The 26,493-nt window shown below is 45.8% G+C and overlaps 1 protein-coding gene across 2 annotated transcripts in view; it reads right to left on the bottom strand.

The window, feature by feature from the left end:
• LOC140394212 (BTB/POZ domain-containing protein KCTD5-like) overlaps nt 1–26,493 on the bottom strand; it is a 96,590-nt gene that overhangs the window by 24,239 nt on the left and 45,858 nt on the right. For both annotated transcript variants that reach the window (XM_072481208.1, XM_072481209.1), the window contains exons 2-4: nt 11,585–11,693; nt 8,847–8,938; nt 5,272–5,367 (exon numbers count right to left, since the gene is read on the bottom strand). In XM_072481208.1, coding sequence (XP_072337309.1) covers nt 5,272–5,367; nt 8,847–8,938; nt 11,585–11,693 — 297 coding nt within the window. The remainder of the gene's footprint in view (nt 1–5,271; nt 5,368–8,846; nt 8,939–11,584; nt 11,694–26,493) is intronic.

Genomic DNA, 26,493 nt, shown 5'->3' with positions numbered 1-26,493 from the left:
CTAGGCTGATCACCTGGAATGTTCGAGGGTTAAATTGGCCGGTCAAAAGGGCACGTGTGTTTACGCATCTTAGGGGATTGAAGGCGGACGTGGTGATGTTGCAGGAGACGCACCTTAAGGTAACGGACTGGGTTAGACTGAGGAATGGCTGGGTCATCCAGGTGTTTCACTCGGGACGAGATTCAAAGACTGGAGGTGTCGCGATCCTGATCAATAAGCGGGTGGTGTTTGAGGCGGGTAGAATAGTCTCGGACACGGGAGGTCGGTATATTATGGTCAGTGGGAAACTGGAGGGGGTGCAGGTGATATTAATGAATGTATATGTGCCAAATTGGGATGATGTGGAGTTTATAAAGAGGATGCTGGGGAAGATACCGGTCCTGGACTCGCACAGGTTGGTCATGGGAGGAGACTTCAATACAGTCATGAACTCGGGCTTAGACCGGTCAAGCTCAAAAACGGGCAGGGTACCAACAATGGCAAAGGAGCTAAGAGGGTTCATGGAGCTGATGGAGGGGGGGGGGGTGGATCCATGGAGGTTTGGGCAGCCGAGGGTGAAGGAGTTCTCCTTCTACTCACACGTGCATAATGTGTACTCCCGGATTGATTTCTTTATTTTGAGCAGGGTCTTTCTGGCTGGGGTAGTGGACACAGGGTATTCGGCGATCACAAACTCAGACCATGCACCCACTGGGTTGACCTGCAGGTTAGTAAAGACAGTAATCAGCGCCCGCACTGGAGGTTAGATGTGGGACTTTTGGCAGGTGAAGGGGTGCGCGAGCGGCCGAGGAAATGCATCCAGAACTACCTGCAGGTCAATGACACGGGGGATACCTCGGCAGTGGTGGTTTGGGAAGCACTGAAGGCAGTGGTAAGAAGGAGCTGATCTCGATCCGGGCTCATAGGAGAAGGTTGACAGGGCAGAGATGGACAGACTCATAAAACAGATATCACAGATCAATAGGATGTATGCGGAGGCCCCAGAGACAGGGCTCCTGAGGGAACGGCAGAGGCTGCAGGCGGAGTTTAGCTTGCTGACCACGGAGGGCGGTGGAGCAGCTGAGAAAGGCGAGGGAGCGATTTATGAACATGGGGAGAAGGCCAGCACAATGCTTGCACAGCAGCTTAGGAAGAGGGAGGCAGCTAGGGAGATAGGGTAAGTAAAGGATGGTGAGGGGAACCAGGTTGGTGATTCGGTAGGGGTGAATAAGGGGTTGAGAGATTTTTACAGCAGGCTTTACAGGTCGGAACCCCCGACGTGGCCGGAGGGGATGAGGCGCTTCTTGGAGGGGTTGAATTTCCCAATGGTGGACGGAGAGCGGGTAGTAGGGCTGGGGGCCCCCAATTGGGCTAGAAGAGATAGTGGAGGGCTTGAAGGCCATGCAGGCAGGTAAGGCCCCAGGTCCGGTCGGGTACCCAGTGCAGTTCTATAAAAGGTTCTCGGGCATACTGGGGCCAGTGTTGTTGTGGATGTTCAATGAGGCAAGAGAAAGAGGGGTGGTGCCCCCGACGATGTCACAGGCAATGATTTTGCAGATTCTTAAGCGGGACAAGAACCCGGAGCTGTGTGGGTCCTACAGGCCGATCTCCCTGCTGAATGTGGATGCCAAGTTGCTGGCCAAAATCTTGTCCTCCAGGATTGAGGACTGTGTTCTGGACGTTATTGGGGAGGACCAGACGGGGTTTGTTAAGGGTAGGCAGTTGGTGGCCAATGTAAGAAGGCTGTTAAATGTGATCATGATGCCTCCGGAAGGTAGGGAGGTTGAGGTGGTGATCGCAATGGATGCAGAAAAGGCTTTTGATCGGGTAGAGTGGGACTATCTGTGGGAGGAACTGGGACGGTTCGGATTTGGGCGGGGCTTTATTGACTGGGTCAGGTTACTGTATCAGGCTCCGGTGGCAAGTGTGCAGACAACAGGACAACTTCAGACTGCACCGAGAGACGAGACAGCGATGCCCCCTCTCCCCACTGTTGTTTGCGCTGGCTATAGAGCAGTTGGCAATCGCTCTGAGAGCTTCAAGGGGTTGGAGGGGGATTTTTTTTTGGGGGTGGAGCACAGGGTTTCGCTCTATGCGGATGATCTGCTTCTGTACGATTCGGACCCAGTAGAGGGGATGGAGGAAATCATGAAGATTTTAGGGGAATTCGGCCGGTTTTCGGGGTATAAGTTAAACATGGATAAGAGTGAGATGTTTGTGGTTCAGGCGAGGGGACAGGAGGGGCGATTGGGGGAGCTGCCGTTTAGGCCAGTAGGGGGAAGTTTTAGGTACCTGGGCATCCAAGTGGCGCGGGAATGGGACCGGCTGCATAAATTGAATCTGGCCCGGCTAGTGGATCAAATGAAGGACGATTTCCGGAGATGGGACGCGCTCCTGTTGTCGCTGGCCGGGAGGGTACAAACGGTGAAAATGACTGTCCTCCCGAGGTTCCTATTTGTATTTCAATGTCTCCCCATTTTTATTCCGCGGTCCTTTTTTAATCGGGTCAACAGGCTTCGGACACGGGCTTCGTCTGGGCGGGCAAGACCCCGCTGGTAAGGAAGATAATGCTCAAGCAGAGCCGGGGAAAGGACGGGCTGGCGCTGCCAAATTTTAGCAATTATTACTGGGCGGCTAACATAGCCATGATCAGGAAGTGGGTGGTGGGGGAGGGGTCAGCGTGGGTGCGTATGGAGGCGGCTTCTTGTAAGGGCACCAGGCTTGGGGCGTTGGTAACTGCGCCTCTGCCGCTCCCGCCGGTGCTGTACTCCACCAGCCCCGTGGTGGTGGTGGTGGCCCTGAGAGTTTGGGGCCAGTGGAGGCGGCATGTGGGAGCATCAGTCTGGGCCCCAATTTGTGATAACCACCGGTTTGCCCGGGGAGTATGGATCGGGGGTTCCGGGTATAGCGGAGAGCGGGGATTGAGAGGATGGGGGATGTGTTCATAGAGGGGAGCTTTCCGAGTACAAGGGTGCTGGAGGAAAAGTTTGGGCTGGCGAGCGGAAACAGGTGGCAACCTTCCCGCTCCTACCGCTGAGGGGGATTCAGGACAGGGCAATTTCCAGAGGGTGGGTAGGGGAGGGGAGCGTTTCGGACACCAAAAGGAGCTTATGGGGTCGGAGGTGATGCAGACCGAGGAGCTGAAGCGCAAGTGGGAGGAGGAGCTGGGAGGTGAGATAGAGGATGGTTTATGGGCAGACGCATTGAGTAGAGTCAACCCGTCTACAATATGTGCCAGGCTCAGCCTAATACAATTTAAGGTTGTGCACCGGGCTCACATGACAGTGGCCCAGATGAGCAGATTCATTGGGGTGGAGGACAGGTGTACAAAATGCGCGGGAGGACCAGCGAACCATGTCCATATGTTTTGGACATGTCCAAAGCTTTGGGGATTTTGGCAGGGGTTTGCGGACATCATGTCCACGGTGTTAAAAATAAGGGTGGCGCTGGGTCCAGAGGTGGCGATTTTCGGAAGTGTCGGAAGATCCGGGAATCCAGGAGGAGAAAGAGGCAGATGTTCTGGCCTTTGCTTCCCTGGTAGCCCGGAGACAGATACTATTGGCACGGAGGGACCCAAAGCCCCCGAAGTCAGAGACCTGGCTATCGGACCAGGCTAGCTTTCTCTGTATGGAGAAAACAAAAATACCTCAATAAAATGTTTATTAAAAAATAAGATCTCTTCTCTGGCACAAAAATATCGATTTCAATCTTTAATAGTCATTTTAGCCCAATCAATTTTTTATTTAAAAAAAAGTTTTCAAGCCAATTCTACAGTTTCCAAAGCAACACATGTTGGGAATACAAAATGTCAAAAAGGTTGGAAAGGAATGCTGAGAATCAGCAAACAGCAGTCACGAGGGAAGAATTATTGGACTTGGGACATCAGGAGGACCAAACAGTTGGCTTTGGTGGACAGGTCAGAGAAACGTGATGTAAACAGAGCCAAACATATAACTGATAGGGAATGTTCAGTCTGCTCAAAAAAACAGGCAGATCTCTCGTCAGTCCAATTAATACCTACAAAACAGCCACTTCAAAGTAACGTGTAACCATTTCATGTCAAACACCGAGGTGCTTGAAAAATTTAATCAGGCACTATGTAAATTCAAGCTCTACCTTTTCCCGAATATAGCAAAACAAAAAGATAAATATAATGTCTCCAGGACAGATGCAGACTGCAGAGCTATATTACCTATATTGGTCAAACGCCTGTGGTGTTACATATGGGAGCCAAAATCAAAATGTAGTCTTCAGGTAAGATGGGTTAGAGGGAAGGAGGACAATGAGTCAGGGCTCATCCACTGTTCCTGCTGTTGAGCAAGATCCAGTGACTGCTTCCGAAAGGTTTCATTTTTACTTATCAAGTGAAGCCAAACTCTAGTCCAGCTAGGATGCTAACCAAGGTAATAAGTAGCCTGAGATATATTATCCCTTTTTTATAGTTATGTATTCTAACCTTATTTTCTTTACCATAAATACTGTACATTGACATTTATAATGGACATTTTCCACATAAACTGATCATATAGGTATGCAAATTTATAATGAAACATTTTGACAAAGTATAATGACTTATGGTTACATGCTCTGCTCTAATCCAGAAATGTGCATTTATAAATCTAATAGATCACCTCATGCCCAGAAAGATATGTTGAAGTAATGTAGCAACATAAATGTGATCCTTAGTAAGGAATGGCAGTGTTTCAGGGGTCAGCGTGGACATTCACCATAAGTACAAATTGGCAGACCTGATTATTTTAGTCAAGAAATAATGAAGTTACAAAATAGCCAATGCCACAATTATAAATACATTGCCCAGTTATGCTTCTGATTACTGGATGGGGATTGTAGCATGCAGAATTATTTTTAGAAAATAATATGTCCTTGGAATGGAAAGCCATCCATATCCCCAGGTCCACACGGAGAATGTTTGGAAGGAATTATATAGTATATTCTTTGAGAATTTGGACTTTGCTTACATCACTAAATGCTCATGCATCTTTTGGTTAGTTACAGTCAAATTTCTTTTGTTACACAGCTCCAAAGATATCCGTTAATTGAGCAGCCATAAAGATTGAAACAAAAATTGGGTCAGGAACGTCACAGGTCTTTGAATCTGTATTTGGTTCAGCCAACTATCATATTGAGGTTGCCTTCACATGGAGAAGGTGCATTTGTTGACTTCTAATGGCATGGTATGGTGCAAAGTGAAAGAGAAGTTCTTGCATTATTCTCAACTATAATCTAATGCTGGACAGATCTCAGTCTAACTGGCTGATTTAACATGTTTACCTGTTCAAACTTCCAACCATCAGACATTGTAGACACCATCTGGGTGAGCTCCTCTTCCTGGCACTGCAATACTCTATAGACATGTTTCATTGGAATCTGAGGGTTACAGGGCAAGAGGAATCAAATCAATTACGAGTTCAAAGACCCATTTCAGAAAATATTAGAATTACAGCTGTTGAACTTGAGGATTATTTCAATTATGAAAATAGCGCTAGTAAAATCATATTAAAATTAGGGATAGAATCTTAAAGTGCAGCTGAAATGAAGAAACAGTTCTTTGGTACATGTTAACACTTAAATAATGAGTTTTGGTATGTTATTCACAGCTTAACCTGATCCTGCCCCAACTCATTTCTACCCCAGTTTTCTTAAGCCAGGAATCCTGGCTCATTTTCCTCTTTAATATAGGAACATATGCCAATTCCATTAATTCTTACATAGCTGCAACGGAAATCAGCAAACTCAGCACTGACAGAGATTGAACTCAGGGCTTTGGTGTCACTGTATAAATTAATCTATGCAGGGAGCTGCATAACACTTCTGGTGTTTTTTCGCAGGCAATGAGAGTTGAAGCTACAGCTATTACTGACCTGCAGACCTGGCTTGCCAGCTCCTCTCAGTTGCTTTTCCTTTTGATAACTTAAGCAGCATACTGTTATCAACACTCACCATCTGGAACTGCACTAGTTTCTTTCAGATCCCTGATAACAGCTTGTATTTCTGAAAACGTTTACTGCAGCACTTTTCAAATATGCTTAACTGTTGCCGCAATCTTTTGCATTTGCTTGGCAGTAGTTATTATCTCTAATATGCAATAAATGTGCTATAAATATTCTGGAAATCTATAAGGATCTGCACCTCATTTAAAATCTAAAATGTGTACCTTGTGGATGTAATTTTGAATATAATTTTTTTGAAGAAAATGTTGGGTGTCAGATCTCCATGTAATTCTCTACCACCAAATTTTCAGTTTCCTGGTTTCTCGTTCACTTTCCCATGCTCCTAGTGCCCTCAAATATGGTATGATTCAACTGAATTGGTCATCTTCTGACACCCTGTCGAAATGGCCATTCTTTAGCCTTGAGGTGAAGTAATGAGTATCAGCAGGCAATTTGCTCCAGGGGCAAGCACACCACAGCACAGTCTGACTCTGTCCTGCACCCACTGGCAAGTGCACCTTTCCAGCACTGGATGGCAAGAACAAACTCAAGGCTGACTTTTCTCTTCTAAATCCATGGGTATAGAAATTCAAATTCTGATCAGTTAACTCAACATGGACCATGGGTAATTGTTGGTCTTTCTACGTGGTCAATTTATACTTTACTTTTATACACTGAAACATGGGCAGCTACTTGCTGATATCTATACAAGAGATCCACACAAAACTACTTTTTAAAAACATTAATTTGTGGGACGGGAGCATCACTGGCAAGGCTAGGATTTGTTGCCCACCTCTAATTGCCCTTGAAGATAGTGGTGCAGTACATCTGGCATAGGTACAACCACAGCTGTGATAGGGTGGGAGCTTCCAGGATTATGACTCAGCGACACCAAAGGAGCAGTGATATTGTTCCAATTCAAGGTGGTGGTATGATTTTGAGTCACTGTCCCTTGTTCTTCTAGGTGGTAGGGGTCACTGTTAAAGGAGCCTTGATGAGCTGTTGCAGTGCACCTTGTAGATGGTTTAATGGTACACTGTTGTGCGCTGGTGGCGGAGGGATGCCAATCAAGCAGGCTGCTGTGTTCTGGATGGTGTTGAGTATTCCATCACATTCCTGACCTGTACCTTTTAGGTAGTTTGCCGGCTTTGGAGAAGTCAGTAGCTTTTGTATAAGAGTTATAAGACTTTTCTTGTGGCCACTGGATCTTTATGGCAGGTCCAGTTAAGTTTTTGGTCAATCGTGTCCTTTCAGGATGTTGATGATGGAGGATTCTGCAATGGTACTGCAGCTGAACATCATGGGGAATGGCTGGATTCTCTCTTGTTGGAGATGACCATTACCTGTGACTTTTGTGGTGAGAATGTTACTTTCCACTTATTAATCCAGTGTTCGATGTATAAACAGCTAGGGACATGCAATGATGCTGAGAACATGCAATAATGCCGAGGAACTAGGAGCTGTGGAGGAGCAGGAAGTCCATGGACCAGTAATCGTGGACACAAATCACTAAAAACTAATGCACAGGTACAAAGAGCAATCTAAATACTAATAGACTGATTGTCTTTATGTCAAGGGGACTAGGATACAAAGGGGAGAACATGATGTTTCAGTTGTACAGAACTTTGTCAGACTCCCAATTTGGAGCGGTGGTCATTTTTACACATGCTCATGGCGCCGAGGTCCCAGGTTTGATCCCGGCTCTGGGTCACTGTCCGTGTGGAGTTTGCCCATTCTCCCCGTGTTTGCGTGGGTTTCGCCCCCACAACCCAAAGATGTGCGGGGTAGGTGGATTGGCCACGCCAAATTGCCCCTTAGTTGGAAAAAATGAATTGGGTACTCTTTTTAAGACATTTCTTTCTTTTTTTTTTAATACACACACTGCACCTCAGAAGGATACATTGGCCTTGGAGGGGGTATTGCACAAATTTGCTAGAATGACAGCAGGGCATGAAGGTTTAAATCATAAGGATGGGTTGATTAAAACTGGCTTGCACTCTCTTGAGTGCAAAGGTGGAGGGGTTATTTAATAGACATGTTTAAAATGATTGAAGGATTCTATGGAAAAGAGAAGATAAATTATTTCCTCTGGTGGACATCCCGGAAGTTTGGGACAATCTTATTAGAACTAGGCCATTTAGATGCAAAACCATGTTTTTTCAACACAACGTATAGTGGAAATCTGGACCCCTACCCCAACCTCAAAAGAATAGATACAGTAGGAGAGTTGGAAACAACGGAACTTCTCAAGACTGCGATGAATAGACACTTGGTAGATAAGAACAAGGTATATATGGGGGGCAGATACCTCAGTTGGTTAGATGGTTCACATGTGGTTTAAGAGTAACGCCAACATGGGTTTGATTCTCTTTCCAGCCAAGGTAAGCTTGGGTCCTGCCTCCTCGCCATCCTGAGAGTGATAATAGGATATAGTGGAATAGGTTCAAGGGATTGAATGGCCTACTCTTTTATTCATGGCCTGCATGCACGTGTTGCTTTCCAAAGCAGCTAATAATAATGATAATAATAATCGCTTATTGTCGCAAGTAGGCTTCAATTAAGTTACTGTGAAAGGCCCCTAGTCGCCACATTCCGGCGCCTGTTCAGGAAGGCCGGTACGGGAATTGAACCCGCGCTGCTGGCATTGTTCAGCATTGCAAGCCAGCTATTTAGCCCACTGTGCTAAACTAGCCCCTGCAGGAGGTTGCATGATTAATAGTAAAAGGGAAAATGTGACTGTTCTCAAGAGAGAATGCCACTGAGTGAGCTCCAAAGATCCATTCAGAAAGTAACCAAACTTCCTTAATTCTGGAAATAGTACAGCGCTCTCTCCAACTCTCAAAAGATTCCTTGTTCCCAGCTTCCATCCAATCCAACAACATTTCACATACTTGCACTCGGTCTCTTTCCACTCACCTGTGATGTTTTGGTGTCTCTCTCTCTTATCCTGTCTTTCACTAACTTTATTAGTGATGTGATGTTGTAAAACTCGGCTTCTTCCAGCACACCTGAAAGGGATATAATTAGCATCAACTATTCTCAATCAATAATACTGCAGCTGAGTGTGTTCTTTTCAAGTGTAACTTAATAATTTGCAATTGTTTTTTGTTCCTGGGATGTGAAACTTCTGACAAGCCCAGCATTTGTTGTCCATCCTAATTGAAGATAGTGATAGGGCAGCACAGTGATTAGCACTGCTGCCTCAGTGCCGAGGACCCGGATTCGATCCTGGCCCCGGGTCACTGTCCGTATGCAGTTTGCACATTCTCCCCAAGTCTGCGTTGGTCTCACCCCCACAACCCAAAAAAAATATGCATGGTAGGTGGATTGGCCACGCTAAATTGCCCCTTAATTGGAAAAAAAGAATTGGGTACTCCAAATTTATTCAAAAAACTAATTGAAAATAGTGATGAGCAGTCTTCTTGGTGGCGGTAAACCCAGTTTTGTTACAAAGGGAATTCCAGGATATTGACACAGCAGCACTGAAAGAAGGACAATATATTTCCAAGTCAGAATGGTACGTAGAGTAGAGGGGAATTTGCCGATGATGGTATTCCCATGTGTCTGCTCCCTTTGCCCCTTCTAGGTGGTGGTAATCATGGATTTGGAAGGAGTAGTTATAGTGCTGTGGCAAGTTTTTGCAGTCCATCTTGTAATTGGTACACACTGCTGCCACTGTACCAGTGGTGGAGGGGATCAAGCAGGCTGCTTTGTCTTGGATGGAGTTGAGCTTGAGTGTTCTTGGAGCTGTACTCCTCCAGCAAGTGGACAGTGTTCCAAGACATCCCTGACTTGTGCCTTGCAGATGGTTGAAAAGTTCTGGGGAGTCAAGAAGTAAGTTCCTTGCCGTTGAAGTTGCAACCTGCTCTTGCAGTCAAGTTTGTGGTCACTGCTGCCCCCCCCCAGAATGTTGATGATTGACGATTCAGCAATGGTACCACTGAATGTCATGGGGAGATTCTCTCTTGCGAGAGATGCCCATTGCCAGTCACTTGTCTGGCATGAATGTTACTTGCCACTTAAAAGCTCAAGCCCAAATATTACATAGAACGTAGTGCAGAAGGAGGTCATTCGGCCCATCGAGTCTGCACCGCCCCACTTAAGCCCTCACTTCCACCCTATCCCCGTAACCCAATAACCCCTCCTAACCTTTTTGGACACCAAGGGCAATTTAGCATGGCCAATCCACCGAACCTGCACGTCTTTGTCTGTGGGAGGAAACCTGAGCACCTGGAGGAAACCCATGCAGACATGGGGAGAACGTGCAGACTCAACACAGACAGTAACCCAGCGGGTAATCAAACCTGGGACCCTAGCGCTGTGAAGCCACAGTGCTATCCACTTGTGCTACCATGCTGCCCATGTCTCGCTGCTTGCGGGCAAGTGCTGTTTCAGTATCGGAGAAGTCACAAATGGTACTGAACAATATGTAATCATCAGTGAACATTACCTTTCTGACCTTATGATTGATGGAAGGTCATTTGGTGACGCAGCTAAGATGGTTGGGTCTAGGACACTGCTGCAAGAGTTTCTCAGGATACTGTTTTGGGGTTGAAATGCTTGGCCTCCAACAACCACAAGCATCTTACTTTGTGCGAGGTATGATTCCAACCGATGGGGCGTTTTCTCAGATTCTCACTGACTTTATTTTGCTCGGGCTCCCTGATTCCACACGGAGTCTCATGTTTGCCTTGATATCAAGGTCTGTCAGTCTCACCTCACCTCTGAAGTTCAACTCTTGATTGCACCTGTCCTGATTTTTATGGACAGGACACACCTGGGCAATTTTTCATATTGTCAGGATGATGCCAGTGTTGAAGCTGCATTGGAACAGCTAGGTTAGCAGTGCGCCGAGTTCTAGAGCACAGCATTACAGCTGTATCCAGAGCCTGGTTATTTCGCGATATCACATGGTGTAAATCTGATTGCTGAAGACTATCATCTGTGGTGGTAGTGATCTCAGGCGATGGTCAAGATGGATCTTCTGACTGAAGGTGGTTGCGAATGCTTCAAAAGCTTTTGTCTTTTGCACTGACATCCTGGTCTGTCTTCATTGAGGATGAGATGTTTGTGGAGTATCCTCCTCTCATTTAGCTGTTTCATTGCTCATTATTCACGATTGAATGTGGCAGGACTGCAGTTTTAGGCTGATTAGTTGATCGCTCAGTCTGCTCCTTCCACTTTTGCTCGAATGTAGTCCTATGTTGCAGCATCACCAGATTGGCACCTAATTTTTAGGGACGTCTCTTGGGTGTAAAGCCACAGTATTAAATATTGTCTTTAACTGGTCTCATCTTATTCAAGAAAATACCTTTCAGGATGAAAGCTATCATAGCATTTTCAAGGGTCTCAATAAAGTATAAAAGCTCACAAGCTTAGACAAGGCCTCAAATATAAACTAGTGGAAAATAAGTCCTGAACAGATATAGAAAAAAACCTCTTCACCCAAAGTGTGACAGCTATCTTGAATAATGTGACAGGCAGTGCAGCATCAAAACAGAACTGAGTAACACTTAAAACATGTAGGACGTGAAGTGGCAAGAAATTGAATACAAGAGGCTTTGGTAAGCTACACAACATTTCCCCTAATCCTTTGCTTATAATCAAAGAATACAAAGATAAACAAAATTGAATATGTAACAAACAGGTCTTGCCTTCCTCTGCTAAATCTTTATTAATAACCAGCTTCCCATGTCGCAGGTAATTAAGCACAGGCCCAAAGTAAGTAGGATCTCGGTCTATTAAATAGGCACCAGTTTCATCCTGAAAAGTCAAACACAGAATAGTCTGGTTAGAAAAGAAAAACAAAATCACATTTGCAAGTATTTACTAATTCTGTTAGTTTAATCAAATCATCAGCTCAGATCTTGAGGTGTGGTAATCGTCAGATTGCCAATGTGTCTGGAAATTTCCCCAACCGCATTTCTACTAGAGACTTCTGAACCTGGTTGCCCCAGAAATGCAGACTTTTAGCATCGTTCAGGGAACTCCATTGGATCATTGTATAGTTGGGCAAAGACAGGACAGACCTCCTTTTTACTGCACTGGTTGCCATATGCTAAGTTTAAATGTTCAGTCTGAATGCTGGTGAATGAACCCAGGAATGGATAAGTGGTTGGGGGTGGCCTGGATGGGTGTGGGGGGTTCCCAGGTGGGAGCGGGATAGGGGTCTTGTCATTGGTAGTGTCTAAAATCACCGACTCTAACTCAGTGTTGGAGACATTCACGGAGCATCCCAAGGAGAAGCGGAATTTATTTTTGGAAATCTAATTTCCTGGGCATTTCCCAGAACTCCGCACACTGGGAGTTGATGCAATGAGCTGCCGACCAGAAAATTGGTCTATTATTCTAATGCTTTTCATCTTGCTTTCTAGCCTTTCTTTAACACAACCATGTTGTAGTCTATAACCCACTACACTCACTAAACACCAACACCTCCTCCACAGTAGTCCTCAATACCAAGGCTGCGTACACACACGACTCCGTGGCGAAATCTGGTTCCAACTCCATCTACAAGTTTGCTGACGATACGACCGTAGTGGGCCAGATCTCGAATAACGACGAGTCAGAATACAGGAGGGAGCTAGAGAACCTAGTGGAGTGGTGCAGCGACAACAATCTATCCCCCAATGCCAGCAAAACTAAAGAGCTGGTCATGGACTTCAGGAAGCGAAGTACATCCCTGTCAGCATCAACAGGGCCCCGAGGTGGAGATGGTTAGCAGTTTCAAATTCCTAGGGGTACACATCTCCAAAATTCTGGCCTGGTCCACCCACGTTCACACTACCACCAAGAAAGCACAACAGCGCCTATGCTTCCTCAGGAAACTAAGGAAATTTGGCATGTCCACATTAAATCTTACCAACTTTTACAGATGCACCATAGAAAGCATCCTATCTGGCTGCATCACAGCCTGGGATGGCAACTGCTCGGCCCAAGACCGCAAGAAACGTCAGAGTCGTGAACACCGCCCAGTCCATCACACGAACCTGGCTCCCATCCATTGACTCCAACTACACCTCCCGCTGCCTGGGGAAAGAGGGCAGCATAATCAAAGACCCCTCCCACCCGGCTTACTCACTCTTCCAACTTCTTCCATCGGGCAGGAGATACAAAAGTCTGAGAACACGTACGAACAGACTCAAAAACAGCTTCTTCCCTGCTGTTACCAGACTTCTAAACGACCCTCTTAAGGACTGACTTCATTACCACTACACCCGATGCCGGTGTTATATAGTTACATTGTGTAATTGTGTTGCCCTATTATGTATTTTCTTTTACTTCCTTTTCTTTTCATGTACTTAATGATCTGTTGAGCTGCTCGCAGAGAAATACTTTTCACTGTACCTTGATACATGTGACAAGAAATAAAATGCAATCCAAGCAAATGGCATTAGAATGTTATAAACCCATCAGCCTATTAGATTCAAGTTTATGGGCCAGGATTTTCACTGTGGGATTCAGGACCAGGCAGCCATCAAGCTCAAATGGGGGTCATAAAAGGGTGGGCTCGCCATTCAAATAAGGGTAACAGGTTCTTGAAGCGAAGGGATAAGGGGTGGCCCTTCAGCTCAGAAGCAGCAGCAGGATGCCTGAAGATAAGTAAGAGAGAGCGTGTCTGTTGCATTGGGCACCTTTGCGGAAGCGGAGCCCCTCTATATGGAGGCCTGTGACTACAACTGAAGCCTGGAAAGCAGGGTGGGCCTCTAAGCCATCTTGGTGTGTTAGACCCCTGGTCTGCAATCAAGAGGCGGCAGTACTGCTTCTTGGTGCCTCCAGGAATCTGACGGCCAACTGGAATTTTCCTGTCAGCTTCCAACTAGGCCTTTGACTATATGCCATTTGCGGATGGGTAGCCCTGCTACTCAAACCCACCTCTGGGAAAATAGCCCAGGGGCAGGATGGAACCAGTGAGCTGGCAGATGCCAGCCGGCGGTTTGAAACTCCATGCCTGTCCCCATTAGGGCCTAAATATTCACTCCGTGGAGCCTGCATTTTACGCTGATCTGCTTGCATTTAATTTCCCCTTCCTAATAATCTAACCATCACTTACAGCTACTTTCATTGCTAATTGTCAGCTTAGCACTGTTAGTGGCACTTACCCTTTGAGTCAAAAGACTCGAGCTCTACTCTAGACTGATAATTCTGTGCAGTATTGAGGGAACGTGGCGCTATCAGAGTTTATATTAACTGTGACTCCATGTGTCCTCAGGTGCACCTTAAAAAACCCATGAGAATATTTGGAGAAAAATAGAGTTCTCCCCTGGTGCCTTGGCCAATGTTTATCCAATGCCACCAAATGTGTTAGCTGGTCATTTATCTCATTGTTGTTTGTACAACAGTGACGAGATTTCAGAAATTATTAAAGGACCATAGTGAGCTTTGGGGCATCAAATAAAAGCTGCTAGAGAAAGGCAAGTATCTTCCTTCTATAATTGGGTAGAAAATCCCAGACTACTTCACAAGACCTCTAAACACTGCACAGAAAAGATGGGAAAGTGGGTAGCACTGTGGCTTCACAGCTCCGGGGTCCCAGGTTCGAATCCCGGCTTTGGTCACTGCCTGTGTGGAGTCTGCACGTTCTCCCAGTGTCTACGTAGGTTTTCTCCGGTTTTCTCCGGTTTTCTCCCGAAAGACGTGCTGTTAGGTAATTTGGACATTATGAATTCTCCCTCTGTGTACCCGAACAGGCGCCGGAATGTGGCGACTAGGGGTTTTTCACTGTAACTTCATTGTAAGCCTTCTTGTGACAATAAAGATTAATAAATCATTATTAATTAATTAAGAGGAAAGAGATGGGATGTTAATGATGGTAGAATTTAAGATTAAAGACATGGACGGCTGACTGCAATGTTCCTGGTGCAGTGATGGAGATCTGTATATGCCAGCATCAAACAATGAACCCAACACTAAAATACCAGCAAGTAGCATTACACTGATCTCTTCTGGCCCTTTGCCAGAGAGCTGCTTTTCCAAAGTTCCACTACTGTTGAATCGATCACACTGCTGGACTGACTGGCAGCAAATTCAAAGCACATAATAACAAAACTCCAAAAATCTATATGCTTATTTGTTTGGGATGGAAAATTACATAGTTTTACATTAAATATTCAGATTAGGGCTAAAAAAGAAGCCGGCCATTCTACAACCACAGGAAACAGTTGTATCAAGAAAATTGTTAAAGAAAAGCCAATGGTAAAACAAGTACAAGAACATTTTGCTGATACCAGAAATAAAGGATTGAACAAATGGTGACATGTCCAGGGAAATAGGTCATCTGCACCTCCACATGCTTAGATACTAAAAACACAGCATTTTAAAAGACTTGCATTTATATAGCACTTTTCATGAATACTGACCATCCCAAAGCATCTAACAGCCACTTAAGTACTATTGAAGTTGTGTTACTTTTGTAATGTAGGAATTTAATTTAACTGGGAAAATTCAGAAGTGCTCATGTATGCTGTACTGCAATTGGACAAAAAAAATGAACTCATTCCAATCTAGCTTCTGTTTCTAGAACACAATTGAGGAGTTGAAGGCCATGAGTGGGACAATGGCAACTACTCATTGTTAAGAATGCAGGTAAGTTAAATGTTAGGGTATTCCAAATCCCAGAAGAGAAACCTGGAATGCTGATTCCTAACTATACTTTTTGTGATTTGGTATAATGTGAGGAAAGATGTGGAGACCAGGGAAGGATGTTCTGGTCTTGCTGTAATAATTAAACAAAAGAAATGTTTATTAAACACACAAGAAAGGCAACTAAAAACATACATTTAACTACATGAATGACTGTCATGAATCTGCTGAGCAACAGCAGTAAACAAATTTAACAAAACATAATAGGATGCAAGATGTCCAGCAACAGGTAGAAATCGGTCTAGAGACAACAGTATTCAAAAGGCCCCACTGATATGCACCTTTCCCAATAACGAGATTAGAAGACCGCTTAGATAATAATTAGGTTTGAATAGCTTTGAGGGCAGCACAGTGGCGCAGTGGGTTAGCACTGCGGCCTCACGGCGCTGAGATCCCAGGTTCGATCCCAGCACTGGGGCACTGTCCGTGTGGAGTTTGCACTTCTCCCAGTGTTTGCCTGGGTTTCGCCTCCATAACCCAAAAACGTGCAAGCTAGGTGGATTGGCTATGCTAAATTGCCCCTTAATTGGAAAAAATGAATTGGGTACTCTAAATTTAAAAAAAAAGGTTTGAATAGCTTTTACAGCTTGAAGACAATTGGGAAAATCCACGACTTATATATATCTTAATGTATAGTCAAGAAAGTTGTTAGGGGCAGACAGCCGACTGAACAGAAGGCATAATCAAAGAGGAACAAAGGTATAATTGACCAGACCCTGAGAAGCCAGGGAGGCAGTTAACATCAAGCAGTGGTTTAGCACAGTGGGCTAAACAGCTGGCTTGTAATGCAGAACAAGGCAGCAGCGATTCCCATACCGGCCTCCCCGAACAGTGCCGCAAGGTGGCGACTAGGGGCTTTTCACAGTAACTTCATTGAAGCCTCCTTGTGACAATAAGCGATTATTATTAGCAGTCTCAGAAAGCAGACAAGTAGTTCCAGCAATCAAGCCTGAAAGCTAGTTTTCCAGCTAGCGGCCTAGAGGTCAAGTTGGTTTGGGTCAGAGCGAGTGGCGGGGTGTCCAGTGTCAGGTCAGAATGTATGCTTGGTATGGGGTAGTGTGTGGGGAACCGCTGGAGAGGTCGTGTGTGTGCAGGGTGTCCTGTGTGTGGCTCAGTCTGGGTGTTTAAATAGTTACTCTGGACATGGGTAATATTTTTCCTTCTAACCGTTCCAGAGTAGCTATCAGGATAAAACTGGCAGAACCATCCGAACTTAACAATTTAAATCGCTTCTGACAGATGATTCGCAACCTTGTGCAATTGTCCAGAGGAAGTTAGCACTTCTGGACAATTGCTGGGTAAACCCTTACATGGGAACTTCCTGGAGGGATTCCCCAGCACATCATTGGGGAACCCCCTAAATGCAACACTGGGGATCTGTTGCCAATCGGCACCGGAGACACCAATAAAGTTGCTCTTTTAATTGGATACTGATATGACAGTTATTAATGATGATATTGTTTTTCAGAGTCGCTAGGTATCAAATGATACCACCACAAGGTTTCCCCAGATATCGATCAAAGACCAAACAACCAGTTAGTTAGTTCAAGTTCAATGATAGTTTATTTACACACAAGAATTACTTCGACATGCAACATAAAACACTACAAGCTAAATTACACCTAACACTACAACAACCTGTACTTAACTTCAGGCATCCGGCTTTATGCCGAGGAACAAGGCCGTTGTTCGGATCTTGCGTGGCTGAGTCTGGAGAAGTGACTTCGTTTCTGCTGGGCTCATCCGTCTGATAGCGATCGTCGGTCTTGAACTGGTCTTCTGATCGTGCGCTATACTTGGTTTTTGGTGTAGGTCGGGGCCAAGAGAGACCGAGCGCCGGGGCCAAGAGAGACTGAACACATGGCAGTGTCTCTCTTTATTCTTCTGGGGTTTAGCGTTCTTTTGGGTGGTCCTTAGCTTTGGATCCAATAATTCGGCAGACTTCGATTACTGCCTTCGATTTTGGCCAATAAAGGGGCGGGTCCTGAGCGGTCACTAACTTTGGCTTTTTGGCTCCCTGAGCAAGGGAGTGGCGCCGATGAGTCGGTTTCTGTATCTGTTACCCGAGTACAGGTCTTTTGTTCTGGGCCATTAGAATGCAAAGTAGCTGGGGGTTTTGATAGAGTCGTTATCTGAGTTGCCAATATACATAAGCTCTGAGCCCTGGGTTAACCATATTTCCCATGGTCCTTTGCAGGTGGCCATATTTCCCAGGATCCTTTGTAAGTGGCCATCCCAGATGGCGACAGATCCTGGAAATTAATTGCTTTTCTCTTCTTCCTACCAAAGATAATAATCTCACCCCACCCCACATTATACTCTATCTGCTCACTCAATTAACCTGTCGATATATTTTTGTAAATTCGGTGTCCTTCTCCTAATTTACTTTCACAACTGGCTTTGTATAGTCATCAAACCTGAGGACTTGTCCTTCATCCAAGTCATTAATATAGGTTGTAATTAGTTGAGGCCAAAACACTGATCCTTGCGGCACTCCACTGGTACCTTACATGAGGGAGCACAAATACCAAAAAGAGTTCTGTTTTAATATTTAATAGTCTCAGAATAAACTAGTGAGTCGCCAAAGACCACCATCAGGAAGGCCAGGGTTCTCAATTTTAAAATGGGTCTTGCAGCTTTAGGTGAAGCCAGTTAAACTTAAAGGATCCTTTGTGCAGGCAGGCAGTGTGCACTCAGAGCCACTGGCACTAACAAAGCATGCAATCCATAAAATTCAAGCACGTTTAAAACCACCCCAGTCCAACGCCGGCATCTCCACATCATAAACTTTTAAAAGTCTAAGTGGTAGCTGTATAATTACAATGCTTTTGTGAAATAAATGGCCAAAATTTCTTGATTAAAAGTTACAACTTGATCGATGGATAGAGTTGAATCTAAACAGTCTGTTTCTATCTTCCTTTCACAAGGATCAGTGAGTTTGTGCAGTAGTAACTGAACCACAACATCTCCACATCCTTGGTATTAATGAATCCCAAGCCAAACAAATTTACAGCCCAGGAGGTAGTCTCTTAGTTTCAGCTTATGTAGTCTGTGCCATTTGTCTGAAAATTAGCAACTTAATCCTAAACTCCTTGCCATTTCCCCACAGCTTTTTTATTTCACTTTTTCAAATTTGCATCCGTGACCCCTTTAAAATATATTTTGGTCTTTGTGATTCCTGGACATTCCTAACATTCCTCTGCATAAAAAACCTCCGGCCACTTGAGTGAGGTATCAGAAGTGACCAACAACTGTAGAATCAAATACCTTCAGGAGACGTGGGCAGGCAATAGGAATTATATTTAAATGGGAACACAGTGGTTAGCACTGCTGCATCACAGTACCAGGGTATAGTTCCGGCCTTGTTCACTGTCTGTGTGGAATTCGTACATTCTCCCTATGTCTGCGTGGGTTTCCTCCGGGTGCTCCGGTTTATTTTTTTTAATAAAATGTATTTTATTACAAACATGTGTCAAAGCAGATTACAGCCAATAAACACCCGGGAAACATACTTCCTAACAATCAACTAAACAGTCTGTACAGATTTTTCCCCTTTTTCACCCTCCCCCACCACCCAGCGACGAACAGCTCCTCAAACACGGTCACAAACACCCCCCACCTTTTCTCAAACTCCCCTGCCGAGCCCCTTAACTCATACTTTATCTCCTCCAACAAGCAGGAAGTTGTACAGGTCACCCAATCATGCCGCTACCCCAGGTGGCGATGCCAACCGCCACTCCAGCAAAATTCGCCGCCGTGCAATCAGAGGCGAAGGCTGCGATATCGGCCTTCCTCCTCTCCATGAACTCCAACTTCTCTGAATCCCCAAATATCACCACCAAAGGGTCCGGGTCCACCTCATCCTCCACTATCCTGGCTAAGACCACGAACACTCCCACCCAGAATCTTCCCAATTTTCCACAACCCCAAAACATGTGTGAATGATTCGCTGGCCCCGCCCACACCTCGCTCACACATCTGCTACCCCTTGAAAGAACCTATTCATTCTCGCCAGAGTCATATGCACCCTGTGTACCATCTTAAACTGTATCAGGCTCATTCTTGCACAAGAGGTCCTGTTTACCATTTGCAGTGCCTCAACTCCATACTCCCCAATTGATCTCCCCTCCCAACTCCGCTTCCCATTTCTCCTTGATCTTCACAACCCGCTTACCTCCCGGTGGGCTCTGGTTTCTTACCACAATCCAAAGATGTGCGGGTTAGGTTGATTGGCCATGATAAATTGTCCCTTAGTGTCCAGGGTTGTGCAGGTTAGGTTATGGGGTTACAGGTTTAGGGCAGGCTGGACAGTGGAGTGGACATGGGTAGAGTGTTCATTTGAAGGGTTGGTGCAGACATGATGGCCTCCTTCTGCAATGTAGGGATTCTATAATTTTATAAGCCAATTGGGCATCTGAGCTTCAGCATGATTCCTCTTTTCCTCTCAAAGGCAGTGTTCTCCATGTGGATAGCAACGTAAGTATCAGTGCCCGAGAGAGAAATTTGTGATTGCTACTTGTGTTTTAATGCTCAATGTAACTGCAGGGAAACAATCCAAAGTTCAAACACTCGAATCTGGGAAACAGGTCCACACTTACAATTTGCTCCATTTATCACAATATTGAACCATGCAGTAAGTGACTATACTGTGAGAAATACAATTAAGCTGGCAGACCTCATTGAATTAAGTGACAAAGCCTCATTGATCAAAATGGCTGAAACTCCAGATTTAGTGCAGAAGGAGGCCATTCAGCCCATTGAGTCTGCAAATAAGTAAAGTCACCATCGTCCCAAATGACCGTAAGTTGCTCAGAGACAGTGGACTGGTCCATATTTAAGAACTCAGCGACCAACTTAAATGAGTGTGCCACCCACCGTCACAGACTTTATCAGCAAACGTGTGGACGACTGCGTGCCAAAAAAAGCAGTACGTACGTTCCACAACTGGAAACCATGGCTCAATCACGAGATTGACCACCTACTGAAGGACAGATCTGAGGCGTTCAAGTCAGACGACCCTGACCTATACAAGAAATCCAGGTACGACCTCCGCAAAGCTATCCGAGATGCCAAGAGAGAATATCAAACTAAGCTAGTCAGACAGACAGACTCTCGGCGATTGTGGCAAGGACGAAACAACATAACGGGCTACAAAGCGAAGCCGAGCAGTAGCTCCGGCAGCAGTGCACCCCTCCCCGATGAACTCAATGCATTCTATGCTCGGTTCGAGCAGGTAACCAACAATCCGCTGTCGAGTGCCCCAGCAGCCCATAACTCACCCATACGCACCATCACAGCTTCCGAAGTCAGATCGGCCTTCCTGAAAGTGAACCCTCGGAAGGCGACAGGCCCTGACGGGATCCCTGGTCGTGCACTCAGAGGCTGTGTCCGGACCAGCTGGCAGAGGTATCCGCGGACATCTTTAACTAGGGAAGGGGCGGTACTGGACCTGGTATTGGGGAATGAGCCCGGCCAGGTGGTAGATGTTTCAGTAGGGGAGCATTTCGGTAACAGTGACCACAATTCAGTAAGTTTTAAAGTACTGGTGGACAAGGATAAGAGTGGTCCTAGGATGAATGTGCTAAATTGGGGGAAGGCTAATTATAACAATATTAGGCGGGAACTGAAGAACATAGATTGGGGGCGGATGTTTGAGGGCAAATCAACATCTGACATGTGGGAGGCTTTCAAGTGGCAGTTGAAAGGGATTCAGGACCGGCATGTTCCTGTGAGGAAGAAGGATAAATACGGCAATTTTCGGGAACCTTGGATGACGAGAGATATTGTAGGCCTCGTCAAAAAGAAAAAGGAGGCATTTATCAGGGCTAAAAGTCTGGGAACAGACGAAGCCTGCGTGGAATATAAGGAAAGTAGGAAGGAACTTAAGCAAGGAGTCAGGAGGGCTAGAAGGGGTCACGAAAAGTCATTGGCAAATAGGGTTAAGGAAAATCCCAAGGCTTTTTACACGTACATAAAAAGCAAAAGGGTAGCCAGGGAAAGGGTTGGCCCACTGAAGGATAGGCAAGGGAATCTATGTGTGGAGCCAGAGGAAATGGGCGAGGTACTAAATGAATACTTTGCATCAGTATTCACCAAAGAGAAGAAATTGGTAGATGTTGAGTCTGGAGAAGGGTGTGTAGATAGCCTGGGTCACATTGAGATCCAAAAAGAAGAGGTGTTGGGTGTCTTAAAAAATATTAAGGTAGATAAGTCCCCAGGGCCTGATGGGATCTACCCTGTAGGAGGCTGGAGAGGAAATTGCTGAGGCCTTGACGGAAATCTTTGGATCCTCGCTGTCTTCGGGGGATGTCCCGGAGGACTGGAGAATAGCCAATGTTGTTCCTCTGTTTAAGAAGGGTAGCAAGGATAATCCCGGGAACTACAGGCCGGTGAGCCTTACTTCAGTGGTAGGGAAATTACTGGAGAGAATTCTTCGAGACAGGATCTACTCCCATTTGGAAGCAAATGGACGTATTAGTGAGAGGCAGCATGGTTTTGTGAAGGGGAGGTCGTGTCTCACTAACTTGATAGAGTTTTTCGAGGAGGTCACTAAGATGATTGATGCAGGTAGGGCAGTGGATGTTGTCTATATGGACTTCAGTAAGGCCTTTGACAAGGTCCCTCATGGTAGACTAGTACAAAAGGTGAAGTCACACGGGATCAGGGGTGAGCTGGCAAGGTGGATACAGAACTGGCTAGGCCATAGAAGGCAGAGTAGCAGCAATGGAAGGATGCTTTTCTAATTGGAGGGCTGTGACCAGTGGTGTTCCACAGGGATCAGTGCTGGGGCCTTTGCTCTTTGTAGTATATATATATATATATATATATATATATATATATAAAAATAAATGATTTGGAGGAAAATGTAGCTGGTCTGATTAGTAAGTTTGCAGACGACACAAAGGTTGGTGGAATTGCGGATAGCGATGAGGACTGTCGGAGGATACAGCAGGATTTAGATTGTTTGGAGACTTGGGTGGAGAGATGGCAGATGGAGTTTAATCCGGACAAATGTGAGGTAATGCATTTTGGAAGGTCTAATGCAGGTAGGGAACATACGGTGAATGGTAGAACCCACAAGAGTATTGAAAGTCAAAGAGATCTAGGAGTACAGGTCCACAGGTCACTGAAAGGGGCAACACAGGTGGAGAAGGTAGTCAAGAAGGCATACGGCATGCTTGCCTTCATTGGCCGGGGCATTGAGTATAAGAATTGGCAAGTCATGTTGCAGCTGTATAGAACCTTAGTTAGGCCACACTTGGAGTATAGTGTTCAATTCTGGTCGCCACACTACCAGAAGGATGTGGAGGCTTTAGAGAGGGTGCAGAAGAGATTTACCAGAATGTTGCCTGGTATGGAGGGCATTAGCTATGAGGAGCAGTTGAATAAACTCGGTTTGTTCTCACTGGAACGAAGGAGGTTGAGGGGAGACCTGATAGAGGTATACAAAATTATGAGGGGCATAGACAGAGTGGATAGTCAGAGGCTTTTCCCCAGGGTAGAGGGGTCAATTACTAGGGGGCATAGGTTTAAGGTGAGAGGGGCAAGGTTTAGAGTAGATGTACGAGGCAAGTTTTTTACGCGGAGGGTAGTGGGTGCCTGGAACTCGCTGCCGGAGGAGGTGGTGGAAGCAGGGACGACAGTGACATTTAAGGGGCATCTTGACAAATACATGAATAGGATGGGAATAGAGGGATACGGACCCAGGAAGTGTAGAAGATTGTAGTTTAGTCGGGCAGCATGGTCGGCACGGGCTTGGAGGGCCGAAGGGCCTGTTCCTGTGCTGTACATTTCTTTGTTCTTTGTTCTGTCCCTACTCCACTCCGAGATCCCCACCTGCTTCAAGAAGACCACCATTATACGGGTGCCAAAGAACCAGACAACGTGCCTCAATGACAACCATCCGGTGGCCCTGACTTCAGTCGTAATGAAGTGCTTCGAGAGCTTGATCATGAAGCGCATCACCTCATACTCCCAGAACACCTTGATCTACTGCAATTCGCATACCGTCGCAACCGGTCCTCTCTTCAGTACTATAATGTGACCTTTTAATCAATACTGCCACGCCCACTTCTTCCTTTACTGACCCCCATCTAATGACTTATTATTGCCTAATCTAATTCTATCAAACTTTCCCAAGTATTCAATTTACCTTGATACTACTCTTGATAGATCCCCCTTATCCGTTAGTAATTCTCTACTTCCCACTGCCAGTTGTTCTCCTCACCATTCTGAATTTACCCCTACCAATCTAGTTTAAATGTTCACCAACAGCATGAGCAAACCTCCCCATGTGGACATTAGTCTCAGTCCTGTTAAGGTGCAACCCATCGTCCATGTATGGGTCTCACCTGCCCCAGAATCAGTTCCAATGTCTCAGAAGTCTAAAGCCCTCTCTCCTACTCCATTCCTCCAGCCACATATTGAACTGCTTAATATTTCTTATGCTCACGAGCACACAGCACCAGGAGTAATCTGGCTTTTTAATTCTATTCCTAACTCCATAAAATCTGCTTTCAGAACTTTATCCCTTTTCCTACTTGTGTCATTGGTACCAGTGTGGACTACGACCCCTGGCTGTTCACCCTCCCCCAAAAGAAAGCCCTGCAGCCACACGGTGACATCCTTGACCCTGGCATCAGGGAGAAAACATACCATTTTTGGAGTCACCCCTAAGGCTGCAGAAACGCTCATCTGCTTCCCTAACAATGCAGTCCCCATACCACTAGAGCACTCTCTCCTCTCTTCACCCCCCCCCCCCCCACCCCCCATGTAGCTGAACCACCTGGGTCACAAATTATCCTTTTCATCCTGGTCTTCCTTCCCTCCATCCTGCTATCATGTCAAAGAAATAAGGTCACTTCTTTCATGAGCAGGGAAAGCTGCCTTAGGGAATTTCAAGATATTTATAAAGCAGACAAAACAGAAGGCCAGCTCAGCAATCTGCTGTTACCAGCTCTAATGCCAACTAGAAGAGCATGGGGGTGAATCAAAAGCAGAAAATGTTGGAGACACAGAAGGGCAAGCAGTTTAATACCAAGATTAAGGGGGAGAGAGAAAGGGAAGAGAAAAAATACAAAAGCAAACATATACTGTGCAATGACTTGGGCATCTGACCATGGAAAAACTGTATTCGGCCTAATCTCTCCAAAAGCAATCTGTAATTATCTTATGAAAGTTGCAACAGACACCTTCTTGAGCATGGTATCCAGTTCTGGTCACCGCAAAATAAGACACACAAGCACTGGAAGTGGTCCAAACAAAAGTCACAAGGCTGGTCCCAGTGCCCAAGGGCACTGAGAAACCATCCAATCATATCACCGCATTTCCAGTATCACTTAACATTAACTGGCCCAGACTATTGGGTGGCCTAGAAACAAGGGAGATGTTCAACTGCTTGAGGTAAGTCACGGGATTTGAATACCCTTTGTTGCCCTTTTTAATAATGAGGCTCTATTTATAATATGATGTTATGTCCCAACAGCGTCGCCAATACTGTGGGTATTCCTATTTATCTGAGTAAACCACAAGCCTTCCCTTATATCGGTCAAATGACCACACAACCTGTTAGTTAGTTCAAAAGATGGTTTATTTACATACACCAGGGTTACTTCGACATGCAAACACAATATCTACTACGAGTTAAACTACACCTATCAGCTACAATAACCTATACTTAACTTCAGGGTGACCAGCACTGTGCAAATGGATAAGGCCTTTATCTTGATCTCACGTGGCTGGTTTGAAGAAGTGACTCTGTCACTGCTGAGCTCATCCGTCAGGTAGCAATCGTTGGTCTTGAACTTGGCTGGCTGTTCCTGCTACAGTTGGCTGGCACGGGCCGGATTCAAAGGAGGCTAGCACAGGCCGGATCCAAAAAAGACAGAACACATGGCTGTGTCCCCTTTTATCCCTCTGGGATTTCACGCTCTTTGGGGCGATCCTTGATCTTGGACCCAATAGTTCGACAGGGCTCTGATCACTGCCTTCGATTTCGGCCAATAAAGGGGTGGGTCCTTAGCGGTCATTGACCTTGGCAGTTGGGCTCTGAGTAAAGGGAGTGGCGCCGATTAGTCTGTGGATGTACCGGTTTCTTGATTGGAGTCCTATTGTTCTGGGAAACCGGCCATTAGAATGCAAACGAGCGGGGGTTTCGATCAGGTCTAGCTACCGTTTCAAATACACAGAAGCTCTGTATCTGTCTGAGTCCTTGGTTGGCCATAATTCCCATGGTCCTTTGCAGGTGGCCATCTCAGATGGCTACACCTTATACACGAATCACAATGTTCAGGTACAACAAGCAATTCGGAGGCATAATCGTATGTTATACGTCAATCTTTGTAATAAAGTAGGAGTATGGATGTCTTGCTGCAATTAGGCAAGGCTCTGGTGAGACCACACCTGGAGTACTGTGTACAATTTGGTCTCCTTCTTAAAGGAAAGATATACCTGCCTTAGAGGCAGTGTGTGGTGGTATGTATTAGGGGTCATGTGGGACTGTGAAGCCGTGATGCTATTGGCTGACAGATCCCGGGTCCTGGTTGGCTGCTGACTCCTGGCTCCGCCCTGAAGGCGGAGTATAAGAACCCGAGCTTCTCCCTGCCGCTTCATTCTGTTGCTGAACTGCTGGGGACAAGTCTCGCTTAATAAAGCCTGAATCGACTTCATCACTTCTCATCTCTCTCGTAAGTCATTGTGCGCTACAATTTATTAAACGAGACTTGTCCCCAGCAGTTCAGCAACAGAATGAAGCGGCGGGGAGAAGCTCGGGTTCTTATACTCCGCCTCCAGGGCGGAGTCAGGAGTCGGCAGCCAACCAGGACCCGGGATCTGTCAGCCAATAGCATCACGGCTTCACAGTCCCACATGACCCCTAATACATACCACCACATTCACCCCTTGTTAAAAAGGAACCCGGCGG

This window comes from Scyliorhinus torazame, chromosome 17 (assembly GCF_047496885.1).
Source record: "Scyliorhinus torazame isolate Kashiwa2021f chromosome 17, sScyTor2.1, whole genome shotgun sequence".
NCBI classification, from domain to species: domain Eukaryota; kingdom Metazoa; phylum Chordata; class Chondrichthyes; order Carcharhiniformes; family Scyliorhinidae; genus Scyliorhinus; species Scyliorhinus torazame.
Note: the sequence above shows the minus strand (reverse complement) of the source record. Positions and strands in the feature narration are given on the sequence as shown.